The 14,965-nt window shown below is 42.7% G+C and overlaps 1 protein-coding gene across 1 annotated transcript; it reads right to left on the bottom strand.

Annotated features, from left to right (window-relative positions):
• LOC133027437 (cardiac-enriched FHL2-interacting protein) lies at positions 1–6,357 on the bottom strand. The gene is made up of 2 exons (XM_061094447.1): positions 4,827–6,357; positions 1–2,285 (listed from the first exon to the last, which is right to left on the bottom strand). Exons 1-2 carry the CDS (start codon positions 6,355–6,357, stop codon positions 1–3), a joined length of 3,816 nt encoding a protein of 1,271 aa, XP_060950430.1.
• Between the last annotated feature and the right edge of the window lie 8,608 nt (positions 6,358–14,965).

Below are 14,965 nucleotides of genomic sequence, written 5' to 3'. Positions count from 1 at the left end.
TCAGCTTGCACAGTCCAGCTCCTCAGTGCCCATGAACTCCCCTAACATGTGGTCATGTTGACCATAGACAGGCTCTAAATACTGATGTCCCTCCCTACAGTGCATTTGCCTTGACCTCTCTAGGCGTCTCTGATCAAACTCCTCTGGCTCTATAACAGCAGTTTGAATGATAGCTTTCTGAGCCATGGGGGACAGAGGCACTGGCACAAAGCTGTGGTACACAACCAGAGGTGGGGTCAAGACCTCCATGGGGGAAGCCTGGGGAATAGCACCCTCTGGGGGCTGGACTGGCAGCTGCACGTAGCTTCCTGTTTCGGGATCAAAGAAGGTTTTTGTCTTGACTTGTATGGGCATGTCAACGAAGAAATACTGCCCTGATTCTGGATCCTGGAGGAGCTTGCGCTGGGTCATGGGGAACGACTGTGCGACAATGGCGTGCTCGATGCTGGACTGGCGTGAAAACTGGCTGTTGTAGCTCGACTGGCGGGACAGAGTTGGAGGGTGAGATGCTTCAGTGCTGTACGCATCAATGCTCTGACTCCTCCTCGATGGGTTGTCTCTGGTCGCCTTGTCTCTGGCTCGGCCTCTCTGCTGGATCCCGTCCATGATGGATTTCTCAATGCGCTGCGTCCGCGGATCAAACCTCTCGTTCGCTGACATATCGGCACTGAGCCTGCGTTCCACTTTGTCTCCCAAGTATCGATCAATGCTCTGCGACCGTTGGAATGGCCTGTCCGACACGGGGCTGTCTTGAGCTTTGTACACAGGTACGTTACTGATGACCCTATCAGTGCTGTAATGTCTTTTGGGCTTGTCTCGAACATGTCTGTCGCTGTCGCGGCCTTGTCTTTCAGTTGCAACACTTGGTAGTTCTTCTTTGCTCTGCTTGTTGCTGTCTGCCGACTTGTTGCTCCGTCTCGTAGTATTGCGGTTCATCTGTGCTCTGTCTTGATGGTGGTCTTCGCTGTTGTTGGCTCTGTCTTCATGGAGTCGTTGCTCACTTCCTTCACGGTTTGTTCTACCAGGGGGATCTTCACTCTGATGGTGGTGCTTTCTCTCGATGCTCTTGCTATTCTTACTGCTGCTGCCACTTTTTTGCTCAGACTTGTCCGCCTTGTGTCTGTCTGCTCTGTGCTTGCTGCTGCTTTGAGATGACTTGTTGGGGGACTTCTGGGCTTCCTCCTTCTTGATTCTTCTATTCGTCAGCTTAATGGCTTTGAGAACAGCCTTGTCAGATTTGGGTAAGACAATGGGGGGCTTGGATAACCCAGTTTGGCTTTCGTTTCCACTGTAGGTGGATCCGGAGCCTTCGCTGAAAACCTTGGACACATCATGCTCTCCTGGGACTCCTGCGCTATTTCCCATCTCAGCCGTGCTGGTTGTTACGCTCTCTACACCCTCAGATGATGGACTCACTCCAGACAACCTGTCGTCCTCCTGTTGGACAGTGAGGAACTGTCCAAGTTGGGGTTTCTTTGGGATTTCGTTCAGTAGATTTGAAGGTGAAAGCAGCAGAGGAGGCAAATGGTTGGTTACAATCTCTTTAGGTGTGAAGGTTTCTGCTGGAGGTAAGGTGGAATCACTGGTAGAGGTCTCATTAACCAGTGTGAGCTGTGGATTTTCCTTTGCTTGATCTTCTACCCTCTCTGAACCACCCAGACTACCTCCCAGTACCCAAGGTTGTAGTTTCTTCTTCAACTTATTATTAAAAGTGTTGTCTTTGATTTTGAATAAAGACGGGATTGCCAAAGTCGGTGAGAACGTGTTAGGGGGTGATATTGGTGTCATTGGAGTTTTTTCATCTTGATATAAACTTTCATCTGCAGTGATATTGTACTTCTCCTTGCTGTCATGATCGGGCACTTCTCCCTCTGGTTGAAGCGCTGCTATCGCTCGCTTCTTAACCTCTGACTCACTTTCATGATCACTCAAAGAATAGTATTCCACCTCAGTCCTGTCCAAATCGTGTTTGGTGTTTTGTGGAACATTCTGCATTCCCTCCTCCACCTCTCCCATCAAGTTCTCCAGTGAGTGGTAGATGTTGGACCCAGTCTCAGTGTTTCTGTTCAGTGCGCTATATGCAGAGAAGTACGAGGATTTTGAGGACAAGCTAGCTTGATCAGGTGGGCTCTGATTTACACTAACACCATTCACCAGTAGTAAAGGTGATATCATGTTTCCGGGCGTTTCACTGACGGCCTCTGTATCTTCATTTACTTCCTCAGTGTGTCTATATGTTTTGTCCGATTCCTCTTCTGCAACTATATTCCTGGTAACTTTGTCATCTGGTGTGATTGGCAGATGGTCCGGTCTTAAAGGGGCCTTTCTCTTTACCCTGCTTGCTTCCTGTGACTTTGCATTGCCGTTTTCAAATGAGGTTTCCCCTTTGGCCCTCACTGTCTGTAAATCAGTTGGCTCGTTTTCATCTCCCTTGAACTTTGGTGACAAGTGCAAGCTATTTTCAGATTGAAGGTAATTTGAAGATGAGATGGGCTCACAGACAACTGCATGAGGAGCTTTGATGGATTTTGAATTTGCATTAACTACCAAATCCCACATGTCTTCATCAGAAAGTTGTTCATTCTGAATGGGCAAAGCTTCTTTTGTGTCCTGGTCACTGTCTTCTTTTTGTTTTCCTGAGCCTGTTCTCCTCATCTCCTTCAAGCACACTTCAGCATTTTCATATTTCACAACTTCGTCCGAGGCATCGTCATCTAATGCATCATTTGAAATATTTAGTCCCTCAGTAATGCTGCCATCTCTTCTATTGCCTCCTTTTTTACTCCTCGGAGGAACAGGTGGAGCATCCGACTTTGTGCTTCCGATTCCATTACTCAGACTTTCGCCACTGTCTTCAGACATCTGTCTCGCTACATGTCTGAAATTCACCATCTCTGATTCATAGCTAGGATTATCAATTTGTTTATCAATAACATTTTTAGTTTTAAGGAGTGAGTCTAGCTCATTGCCAACCTTTTCCATGACAGGTAGAGCTTTCCTACCACCCGGTCTGTGAGTCTCCCCATGTCTAGGCTCGGTTAGTGACAGAATCTGCCTCACGTGATTGCGGTCTCTCAGATCGCTTAACCTCTCTTTTAGATCTCTCTCATTTAAAGCAGAAATGCTTCCATTTTGCCGTTCCTTGCCCTCCATCATTAAATCATTCATTGCGTTTTTACATTGCTGTTCCCTTGTTACATAACTTTCATCACTAGCGTTCTCATCGAATACTGAATTATCGTCTTTGTCGTCAAATTTATTCCTTCTCTTCTCCCTCTCTGAAATGATCTCCTCAAGTGCCATTTTGGCTTTGTCATAATTGTCATTTAGAAGTGCTTTGTTTACCATGACATTAGTGACTTTCTTTGTGAAAGCCTCCTGCTTTCTCTGTTCCTTCTCTGTTTTGGAAAACACATCTTTCTTAGCTGATGTGTTCCCTCTCATAGATAGCATGCCCTTCTTTATATTACGAAGCTCCCTTGAGATCAAATCATTCTTCGCCCTGGCTTCCTCATCAATGTTAATAATCCCAAATTTGTTCCTGGTGTTGTCAAGTATGCGATCGCCAAGCTTTGCCCTCTGCAGCTCTTTCAGAGCATGCAAATCATTCATAATGTGCTCGCTGTCTCTCGTTTGTCTAAGTGACGTCGTATTCTCCTCCATCTCTGACCTCGTACTCACATTCGGATCAAGCTCCTCATATTCCTGTCCTTGATCATCATCCATCACTGCACATCTCTGATTTTTTATGTAATTGTTCTGTCTGGCTGCGAAGACATGTTTGCTCTTTGCTTGTTTTGGGAGAGATTCAATTTCTTTCTCTGGTAAATCTAGTTTCGCATCCACTGAATTACACCTACTGGGTTTGTCCACATTGTGTGTCTGATGTTTGTCAAAAGCAAATTCAACATCAGATTTTGCGAAATTTCTCTTTGGAACTGGCGGTGGCTCTTTCTTGACAACATTTTTGCCAACCAGTGTGGTATCAGTTGATTCATTTCTACTTTGAGAGAAAACATAGTTGTTTTCTGATAATGAACCCTCCCTCCTGTTGCTAACCTTTTCCCTTGAATAAGCAACCTTCTCATCTACTTCTCTCTCTTGCATTTCTTCTCTGTCTGAAATTGGCTTATTGATGCTCTCTGGCTGAGTCGCAGATATAGCTTTGTTTTTCGCTGCATTAATTGCTTCCCTCGCTGCTCTGATCACATCTATTGTACTCATGGTTTGGCCACTAGCCTCTTTTTCCTTAAAAGCAGCCTGAACTCCAGAGTATATTTCTTTTGTGTCTTTCACCAGCTGTTTTTCTTTGTCTGGTAAATTTGGGAGTCTTTTCCCTACCGATAAGTTTGATGACAGCCTCTCGTTCTCCATGGCACGGGGTGAAATTATGGGTGATAGATCTTTGCTGACATTTAAAGTATTTGGTAAAGGCCTTGTGTTTATTGGCAATGCTGTTGGGGAGAGTTCTTTGTTGAGCATTAGTGGTGAAAGTTCATGTGTCACAGTTAGTTGTTCTGTGTTTGAAAGAGCACCACTGCCTGCAGGAACTTGAACATATTTCATATCACTATCAACAGGGTTGGTTCTCTTGTACAAATTCAGAGAGGGGTAGTTTTTCTTCTTACCCATGGGGCTCCTGTTCCTTTTTGAGCGTGTAAAGGGGGACATCGGGTTCTCCTCACCATTACCAGCCTCCCTTTTGGTTTGCAGTAGATTTGATAACAAATAGTCAACTGATAGGGGCCTGTCTGTATCGTTGTTTGTAAGACCAACAGTTGGGCTGCTGTCAGGCTCCAAGATAGGACTGCAAACGGTCTGCCCACCTCTAAAGATAGCAGGGGTGCTAAAGCCAGATGCATTGCCCTCAGAGCTGGCGTGTGGATGCTTATAATGATCAGATTGTGGAGATTGGATGCCACCATCAGGCAACTCAATAGTTTTGAATTTAGGCGGGCTGTAACGGCTTTTAACCCTTTTCCTGTTGTCTTTGAGGTTGAAGAGGATGCTAGAGGCCAGTGATTTGTAGCTCTCCCGCTTGACTGGAGGTTCGGGTGTCACTTTGACCTCAGAGTGGGGTCTAAGCGGAAGGTCAAGGGCAGAGGGCGAGAAGACTGAGAGGATCTCTGATGTTTCCGTTGGTTGTCTGGAGGGAATGAGAGGAGTCATCAGTTGGCAGATGCTGAATGGAGTAGAGGCCAAAGAGCTGACCTCCTCTATTGCTTTCACCTCCACAGATTTAGGTTCCTTTTTGACCAACAAAAGAGTTTCATCAATTGTCTTTGAATCACTTTCCTGACTAGGTATTTCTGGCTGATTGACTGGAATTGCACTTGTTGCCCTTGACCTGTTGCGCCTCCAGGGGGCAGTAATCCCATCTCCTCCCTCCGAAGAGCACCTCTTCTCCGCCAGAGTAGCTGAGGGCTTTGGCAGGACCTTTGGTGGAGGAGGGGGAGGGATGGGTTTAGGAGCAGTGGGAGGAGGCGGCTCTACTGCTGCTTTCTGGCATGACTGCCCCTCCACTGGTTGCAGAGTCTCTTTTTTGTGTGCATCTGTCAGTTCCTTGTAAAATGGCAAGTCGAACCATTTAGGGATATTATCTGTGGGACGAATAGATGTTACTGTCTCCTCTTGGCCAAAGGGGAAGTGCTTAAAATCTCTCCAAGATTGGAAAGGGCTTAACTCACTGTGGAGGAAAAAGTTTTTGATGTTAAGTTTCTTTAATTTTACAGTGGTTTTCCCGTTCTTGATCTTTGACGATTTCCCTGAGGGCAGGGCAGCATCCTTGCCGGTTTTGTTGGATGACCCACCACCAGAGTGATGTCGATGATGGTTCTTGTTATGTCCCTCTCTCAGATTGGGGTGATAATCCGTGGAGAAATCCGATAACTCCTTTTGGATGCTGCGAAGTGCTGACTTATCCCATGATTCCCCATTAGAATCCATAGTACCTCCATTTTTGATTAACATCCCCTCACAGCTTTCCTCTGTGGCACTCAATGCCTTAAGGAAAGATGTCATGTTGGACATATTCTTTTGCTGCTGCTGTTTCCACGGCTCGGCATTGTTTTTGTCACATTTCTTTTGCCCGTGCTTTTTAGATTCCTTATGATGAGTCTTTTTAAGGGGCTCCCCTACCAGGGGTTTATGGCAGCTGAAAGGTGAAAATCCATACAGCAACTCATCATTATAAACTGCATCATCTCCAACGCAGAGACTTCGGAAGGCTCGATCAGTGAGAGTGCTGACCTCCCGGTCCGTGTCATCCATGAACAAGTCAGTGAAGCCATTGGGGAAGCGATGGTGGAGCATGCTCCCCACCCGATGGGTCACATGTCGCTTTTCCACACAGCTCATGATGGCAACAAGTGTGTTTCTGTCTTGTGCATCACCAGTCTTGTCTCCTCTACAGCTGCTGCAGCTCTGCAGCTCTGCAGATCTGTAGGTCTTTTGTTGGTTTTGCAGCTCAGGTTGATGTCAGGGAAGTTGTGGCACATGTGAACCTCCTGAAGAGAAAAATAAAGAGTGAAATCAGTAACAGCGGTCAAAGGCTTTGGCTTTAAACATACTCACTGAGGTGCAGAATAAAAACTATGATTATATGAACACCTCAATGGTTTAATGGCATGCATACGGTTTTTGGATTGACTACTATAAATGGTTTTGAACCCTGTGGTTGCCCTGATGACCTTTATGTACATGACATGTGCCGACTTCAGCCGTGGTGTCACTATGCAGGCAACAGACAAACACTTCATACCATGCACTTGTCTATTTTTAACACTGTGTGGTACCTTGAGCCGTGAGCACGGTTTGCAGCTATGAGAACAATCCTGACTCCATTTACAGGAATAAACTTTATGAAAATAAAGTAGACATTTCCATTGTTTATGTCCTGTGCAGGGCCAAAGATTCATGCTGGTCCCCTTCAAATGCCTTTATACCTTTTTCACATCCAATAGAATTGTGTGGTTATTATAGAGACACCTCTACTGCAAAACTCTCGAGCAACATTCATGAGGGTTTACTGAAGTGCAGGAAATGTAAGTAAATCGTCACATTCGTCACAATGTACCTCAACAGCAGCTGCTCTACTGTAGCTCTCTTCAGCTATCTGGGTGACGGCCTAGAATAGCTCATTAACCCATTTATATGTTCTGACCTGGATCATAGCCACTGGCATATAACTCATCTCTTCAACAATCCACACAACCACGATTCTCCTTATAAGCAGATGGCATTGACTGAGACAAATATAAATATAGGCTTTACATGATTTGGAGGCATATTTGATTGTTAGCATTACATTTTTCTTTTATATAGTTTGTTCAGTAAAGTAAAAGTAGCCAGGCCCTCCATTTGCCCTCATGCTCACGGTCAATAATGATTTGAAGCAGCAAAAACATGTTGTATGTTATAATAATAATTATTGTTAATTTATTATTTAAATTTGATGACACCTTTTGACTTTACTGTATCTTGCTCTTAGCTTACAGAAGGCTTTCCACCAGACTCTGTGGCTTTACTGTATCTTAAGACCAACATACAACTTTCCAGCTTTCATAACAGATAAGTCAGCAACCACCCATCGACATAAACATATTATTATTATCATTGTTATTATTATTGAAACCTAACAAGGCAGGTTAAATTGCTCAAACCTAGCCATGTGACTGTATCACACGACTAAAGTACAGAATGCTTTCGCTTCCCATTAGACTCTGGTCGCCATTAGTCGTCCAACTCTCATAACCAGAGATAAGTTAGCAACCACTCGCCATCATCATTATAATTATCAATAAAACCCAACAACCTAGTTTAAATGGCTAGAGCTTACTTTCGTTACTGTATCTTTCGACTAACTTACAGTATTTTGGCTTTCCATTCTACTTTGTTTGCCAACAATCTCCCAGCTCTTATAACCACAGATCAGTTAGCAACCACGGTACTTTCCCAGCATCTGGTCGTGTATTTATACCCAAGGAATGAAGCACGCCAGTTAACTTTACTGTATGAAGACCACCTATTTGTACATAAGTATATAATTTCCCCAAATATTTCTGGGATTATTACTGTACAGTAAATTATATGGTAGTATTCATGGCTAATGATTTAATAATTCCTGTAGGTGCAAAACGTAAAACTTCAACTAAATTATCCTATATATATATATATATATACTATATTATACCTTCAGTACTTTCCTTGTCTTTGTAAACATTGATAGCAACACACTGCTCCCTCACCTTGGTGATGGGTCTCTCTCATTCTGAGGGTTAGGGTCTTATCTAGACTCGGGTATCAAACAAATCCTCAGCGTAGAATCGAAAAATCCAGTACAGTACCACTTCCCAAATCCCAATTAGCGGTTGCCTTTCACGGTGAACAAAGTTTTTCTGTTGAAGTTATTGAACAAAGAAAACTCACCAAAGTGAGTCAAGCCCTCAGATCCATGTTTAAAAGTCATTGGTGTGGGCAGGCTCCTGATAGCAAGCTCAGAAGATACCGAAATAGACGCACAAGTCGCTGTGGCCAAACTGAGCAGCAACACTGGGCTCTGGTGGTTCTCTCACATTGGAAGAAGCATTGGGTGTCGAGTGGCAGGGCAGCAGGATGAAATGGACACTGTCATTGGTTATTTTTGTATCTAAGCAGCGAGGGCTGATAGGTTCCCACATGGACCCTCTCTTTAGTGTTTGGCACCTTTGACGACAGCGGACCTTCATGTCAGTGACGATGAGGCGTCTATCAGTTGAATGTTGGTGGAGACAGCGCAGACGGGGTGGGGTACTCACCTGGTTTCCATCACTACTGCCTCACATTTAGCTCCTGACACATTTAGCCTTTGTCACCCAGGGAAACAAGGTCTCTGATAATAACCCATTGCCTCACCCATCTCCAAATTAGTGGGACAGTCCCCGAAGCTCCACTTGGGAGCTGGAGGCGGATGTCTGTGGACTGATATGACTTTGGTGGGGCTGGGATGATTATTGTTGTTCCAGCTCTGTTGACAAGGTCATGTTAAGGACATGAACGTGTGTGACTGGGGATGTCCAGTTTTAGGACCAATGCAGCTGTTGTTGCCGTGAGATTGTGTTGAAATGGAGAGGGCATAGGAAGTCAGTGGATGAGGTCACATGTGAAGGATCATCCTGTGCTTTCCCTCAATGGAGAAAGTGGAGTGATTAAGAAACACTGTGTGGGCTCAGCTTGTTTTTGTAGGTAGTCAATGTTGCATTTTCGAATGATGACAGCTCAGGGGACAGCATACAAGGCTGTATTATTGTGTTCTGGGATGTTCGCCCGAAAACACGCCAATGGCTTTCCTACTTGAAAGAATTCTGAACTTGGAATAGAGAGATCTGTGAATCTGGAGAGGTAACCAATGTTTCTTTATATTTGGTTAGCACTGCTAGGTGTAATTACAAGTTTGCAGTCGCATACATCTGCCACACCAGATAAAAGCAAAGATATACATTTAGTTTGATGATCTACTATTGTTTTGGATTTGAATGAAGCATTCTCCCAATCCCAACTCTCTGGTGTTTGACGGATCATTGATGTAGACTTTATCTCCACCTACTGGCCCGACATGCTTATTTGAGCCTTTGGATGGAAATATTTAGGGAAAACAAAGGTTGTGTGGATGAACAACCCTTTTAAAATGCAGGAGAAAATATCAATAAATATTTGCAGTAGCTTAGACAAACCCTCAGTAAGTGAGTGAGCTCCTCACTCTTCTTTGTTGATTTGTCTGTTCAGTTAAGTGTGTTCCTGGTTTTCCTCGAACTCCTGATGGTCTTCCTAGTTTTTCAGCTTTGCTTTCTGTTGTTATCTATTGTTCCTGTTTGGTTCCTTTTGGCGTTTCTTTTGAGTTTGGACTCTCAGCTCTGAGGTTTTCATTGAACACAACTATCTGTCTTCTCAGTAGAGCTCAGGGTTAAATGACAAATCACAGGTGTCCTGTGCATCATGGCTCATTCACACAAACCTCAAATATAACAGTTTACAGCACTATAAATGAAACATGTGTCATTGTCCACTACGTCCATCAGTTTAGCCTTGGCCTGTAAATACATGCAGAAATAGAAATGGAAAAAAACTGATTTATAATTATCTGTGAGAAGACATGTTTGGACAGTTGACCCACAACAGACACCCAAGAATGAAGCCAAGCACAGCAGGCACAATACCCAACATTTGTCTGTGCTGCTATGACTGACACCCACATGTGTTTTGTTTGGCTGCGGAGCCACAAGGAGCGAGCGAGCAGGCTGGCTCATGCCCCACCATAACCACAGAGAAATGGGGACAAGCAGGCAGAGGCAGATAACTGTCTTCAAGAACTGACAGGCCATTAAACCCAGGTATGGGAACTCTGGGACAGCTGGGGCAGTAGAAGATATGAATAAGTCCATGACTGTTTACATGGAAAGCAATAGTCTGACTATTGACCTTATTTTGATACGATATTATTTTATTTATGATGTTCACATGAGTTGCTAAACAAAGGTTACATTCATATTCCCCTTTACAAAGTATAGTCTAATTATAACTTGTTCATGTTACGGTCAACATAACGTGCTGTTTACATGGGGTTAATATTAGAACATCGTTGTCTTTGTAAATATGTCTTGAAGCTTCCTAATCAATGGACGCTTTAGACGCCTCTTAACAGTAAATTTCACATTTAACTTTCTTTTCTTGTTGAAATGATAAACATTGGCTTTGCAAAATTGTATGATTAGTCAAGATGTTAGCCATGGAGGGAAATCCGTTGCCAAATGAAAACACTGTCAGCTTCAAGGTATTTCATTGCATTGGATCCAGCTTAGTTTGAGTGGAGCGGATGACCCATGATATTCTACGACTGTAATTAAAAGTGTCATGTTAGCTGTTGCGATATGTGACCACTCGAACGTCAACACTGGCAACATGTATCTCAGAGTTTCAGCCAGTATCAGTGCCAAGCGCTCGCTGCAGCAAACAGTAAACAGTCCGTGCATGTAAAACCGAGGAGAAGCTTTGTGATCTTGATACAACGGCAACAAGAGACGCAAAATATTATTGCAAAAGTCCAAGTTGTTCCTGGAAGACGTGTTAACTTTCAAGGAAGGTGAAGGAACAACCCTGAAACACACCATGTCTTTTGCAACAGAGCACTATGCCACAAGAGACCAACCAGTAAGTAAAACCTTTCAGACAGCACTTCAGATTACAGCCCACAACTCACAGCACAGTTTAACCAAATGTATCTTTTATTGATAATCGAGTACCATTTATCCTACAGTACAAATACACTGAAAACTCCTGGGTTTCAACCTTGTGAGACAATCGTTTCAATCCCTTTTCTCTAGGCCCTGATCCCCACATGATCACTTCTCTGTTATATTTCCTTTACATATTTCTGTGATTTATCAGGGTTTTAAAGTTGATTTTTCTTTGTGTTGGAATCAGTTGCAGAGCTCGGCACTCTGTGTGTTTTACTTGGTCTGACTTCTTGAAAGTGGATCAGCTGCTCCATGGTGATTGAGTTGAGACATGTTAGAATTATTCAGTTCTTTTAGCTGGGTGTGATATGATTCTGCTCCAGTTTAAGGTATTTTAGAACTTTTGATTAAACCTCTGGGATCTGGAATCGACTTTTACTGTTTTCTTTCTGTTTAGTTTTTGGATTCTGTTGCAGGTTCCTTAAGTTAAGTTATGTTTTCATCCTCGTGTATCTCTGACTCTGTTTAGTTACCTTTAGTTATCCCTCATTTCCTGTTTTATTTTGACCTTCACTTCCTGTCTCATTGTTGAGCTGTGTCTCAGGGCCACATAAACTGTGAAAAAAAAGAACAGAAATTAGTGGGTCTGGACTACAGATGAGTTCCATTAGGTATCACCAGCTCATTTGTCCTTTACTGCTGTTACCTAGCAACTGAGCTGAAGTTGGACAAAATAAAGTTTTGCTGGCCTTTGGATTTTTTATATTTGTACCATTAGCTGTTCAGTTGAGTTGAAGTGTGACACTCAAGCTTAGTTGTGACTAAACAGTCTTCAAATGCAACCTATGAGGGATGCAGCCATTTAATTGAGACACAGCTCTGGTGTACATATTTTTGCTTGTTATGGCCACAATTGAGATTTTCATTCATCCTCTGTTTGTCAGGACTTTAGTTAATACATTTTCTTGAGCACCACAGCCCAAAGCTTGATGCGTTTTGTAGCACTTTATACATCTAATGTGATTGTATGTATGTTGGAAAGACGGATTTGTATCAGAGGAGATAAAAAACTTGACATTCAAAAACAGTCAGAGAGATGCCAACCTTTCAGTTGGCAGCAGCTGTGAAACCCACAACCCCAGGAAACGGCTTGGTGTTTTTATTCATGAGAAAAGACTCTGCACTTGAAGACGTCGGCAAAAAGTCATGAAAGCATTTCAGCCGTGTGGGTGCTTGTCAGCCTTGATCAGGGCTGTCCTCATCCCTGGTGAGTATAACTGTTTTTCTGTTTATCATTAAATAGTGAATGATGCTCCTGAACATGACATGAGAACTTAAGATGTGATGTGTGATCAAAGCAACACATGAATTGGATATTGTGAAAACAGTTGCCTGTGAGCTTTTTGAGTTAATACGCAAATTTGCAGTCTAATAATAACATTAATCAGAATCAGAATAAGAATTATTTTATTTGCCGAGTATATTTGCACATGAAGGAAGTTGCCTTGGTGTGGTTGGTGCACTGTACATAAAACTGCAATCGGACATAAAACAATAATATATACAGTAATATATACAACAAGGATAATGCAAGGATTTGCTTTATTTTTTTCATGGAACAGCCAAATAACAGCACAACAACTGTCTTTAACTTGTGTGAATTAGACAATCAGGGCTATGACAGAGCAGAACAGCAGCAAGAAACTGAAAAATATGTAAAAGAGAGGAGCTTTATAGGGAATTCAGCTGTTTCAAACATTGTACATGTGGATACATGGGTGAGAATCAAAGAGATGAAGCGGCTGATACTACACGGAAGGAAATACAACACGATGACATCGTGAATTCTTCACATATCCAGTCTCATACTTGATGGTCCTTTTAAACTTTGACTTTGAGTTCCAGCCCCAGTGACCGGACAAGGCACATTATGTAAGAGGTCACTTTCAGGTCGCTGTAAACTTGATCTCTGAGCACTCAGGACGCATTCAACTGAAACCACCATCAAATTATAGATAGATTAAAAAACCCTCCATGACTTGTCGAAGGTTCAAGCCCTCCAGCGTAAAACACTGTGATGATCAAACTCCTGCTTGCGTCCTTCAGCAAGACCCTTAACCTTCTCCTGCACTGGGCCTTGAGCTGAGATGCATGTTTCTGACTCCACAAGTAAAATAAAACAAAGAAATCAGATAATATCGAGACAAATATGACGCCTGAAAAGGTCACAGGTTTATATTTTTCATTGTTTATTGATCAGCTAGTTTTCTGCTAACGCTGCATTTTACTTGCGATCTCATTTTGCTGTAACAACAGGGCAGAGCTGCCGGAGGAATGTACTTACTGAGCATGTGCTCTGTCTCAACAACACCCTGCTCCACTCTCAGTCATACCTCACCTCCCACACTTCCACTACCCTGTGTTTTGGCTTTTGAACAGGAGCAGCTGAGTGCCTGGCTCAAGGGGCCCTTGGCAATAACTCAGTTATTTGAATTCATCCTTTTATGTGGCCCTGTTCGGACCTGGTCTTAATTATTCGTGTATAATATGCAAAAAAAAAAAATTAAGAGCTCTAAGTACAGGTGTGAGTGAGTGTATTGCCGTAAACAAAAACAGGTGATAACAGCAGTGGAATTCATGTTATATCCTATACAAATAAAACACACGACTAAAAATATATGAAAAGAACATATACAAATAAGAACACAGTCATAAAAGAATGTAAGAATAGAAACACCAAATGTGTCACAAAAATCACATTACATAAATAAAAACTAAATGAGCTAAATTGTATGATAAATGTATGTTTTAAGCGTTTATTCAATTGAAGCTACTGACTTAGCCTGCTGTATGTCCTCAGGTGTTCCAGAGCCTCTGAGCCTCATTATAGAGTATGTCAGTCTTATATTATCTATTCTGAAGGAATGTTGAAGCATGTAAACTTGCATTCAAGAGGCATGTGTCTGGTTAAGAAATGAGAAGCGGCAGTTGCTCCAAACTGGGAACGCGTTATTAGAGTATAATTGTCAGAGCCAAATGTGCTATACCTAGTTGTGCAAATAAAAATCGGAATGTGTTTTTCACACATTGTCAAAGCCTTTAAAGGTATTTATGACCTAATGTGTTTCTGTACATTTTGTGAATTGATTGTTTTCTTTTTACTACTTCACACTGAAAGTGCATTAACAAAAATAAATCTATATGTGCACTGGTATAATGCCTCCGTCAGCACACTGACATTTACTGTTATGTGAGACAGGAGCCCGAGGTCAGAGATCAGAGGTCAACCACTCTACACTTATTACTGCATGCTTCATATCTCCAGTGGTCAAAACCTAAGGCTGGGGGACTTTTCTTATTATGCTGCTGCAGCAGTTTTTGCAGTGGGTAGTTTGAGCTCACTTTTATCTGATAAAACGATTGGAAATATGTAACCTATGTCAAAACGGCTTATAGAAATTTGCAGGCTACACCTACAGATCAGACCGCTCACATTTTACATATTTATTGCAGCGGCAGAACAAAGTTAGGGTTTGGAGTCTCGGCTCTGACTTCATCACCTTCCCAGATATGATTACATTAATATACTGATGGATGATGACCAAGTATCTTTAACCTCCCTGTCGGAGTGTGCAGGTGGATGCTGGGGTGGTGGAGGGGCTGAATCGCAAGCATCGCAAGAATCGCTCAATTTATAGTTACAACAACAGTTTGAACAGAACAGATCCAAAAAATATTAGTAATTGCCATAATTG

This window comes from Limanda limanda, chromosome 21 (genome assembly GCF_963576545.1).
Source record: "Limanda limanda chromosome 21, fLimLim1.1, whole genome shotgun sequence".
Lineage (NCBI taxonomy): Eukaryota > Metazoa > Chordata > Actinopteri > Pleuronectiformes > Pleuronectidae > Limanda > Limanda limanda.
This window is presented reverse-complemented; position numbering and strand designations above follow the sequence as displayed.

Coding starts and splice junctions, on each gene's coding strand:
- LOC133027437 (XM_061094447.1), bottom strand. CDS start 6,357: ATGAGCTGTGTGGAAAAGCGACATGTGACCCATCGGGTGGGGAGCATG. Junction 2,286..4,826: donor CACCCCTGCTATCTTTAGAG/GTGGGCAGACCG, acceptor CAATCACACCAG/ATGACAAAGTTACCAGGAAT.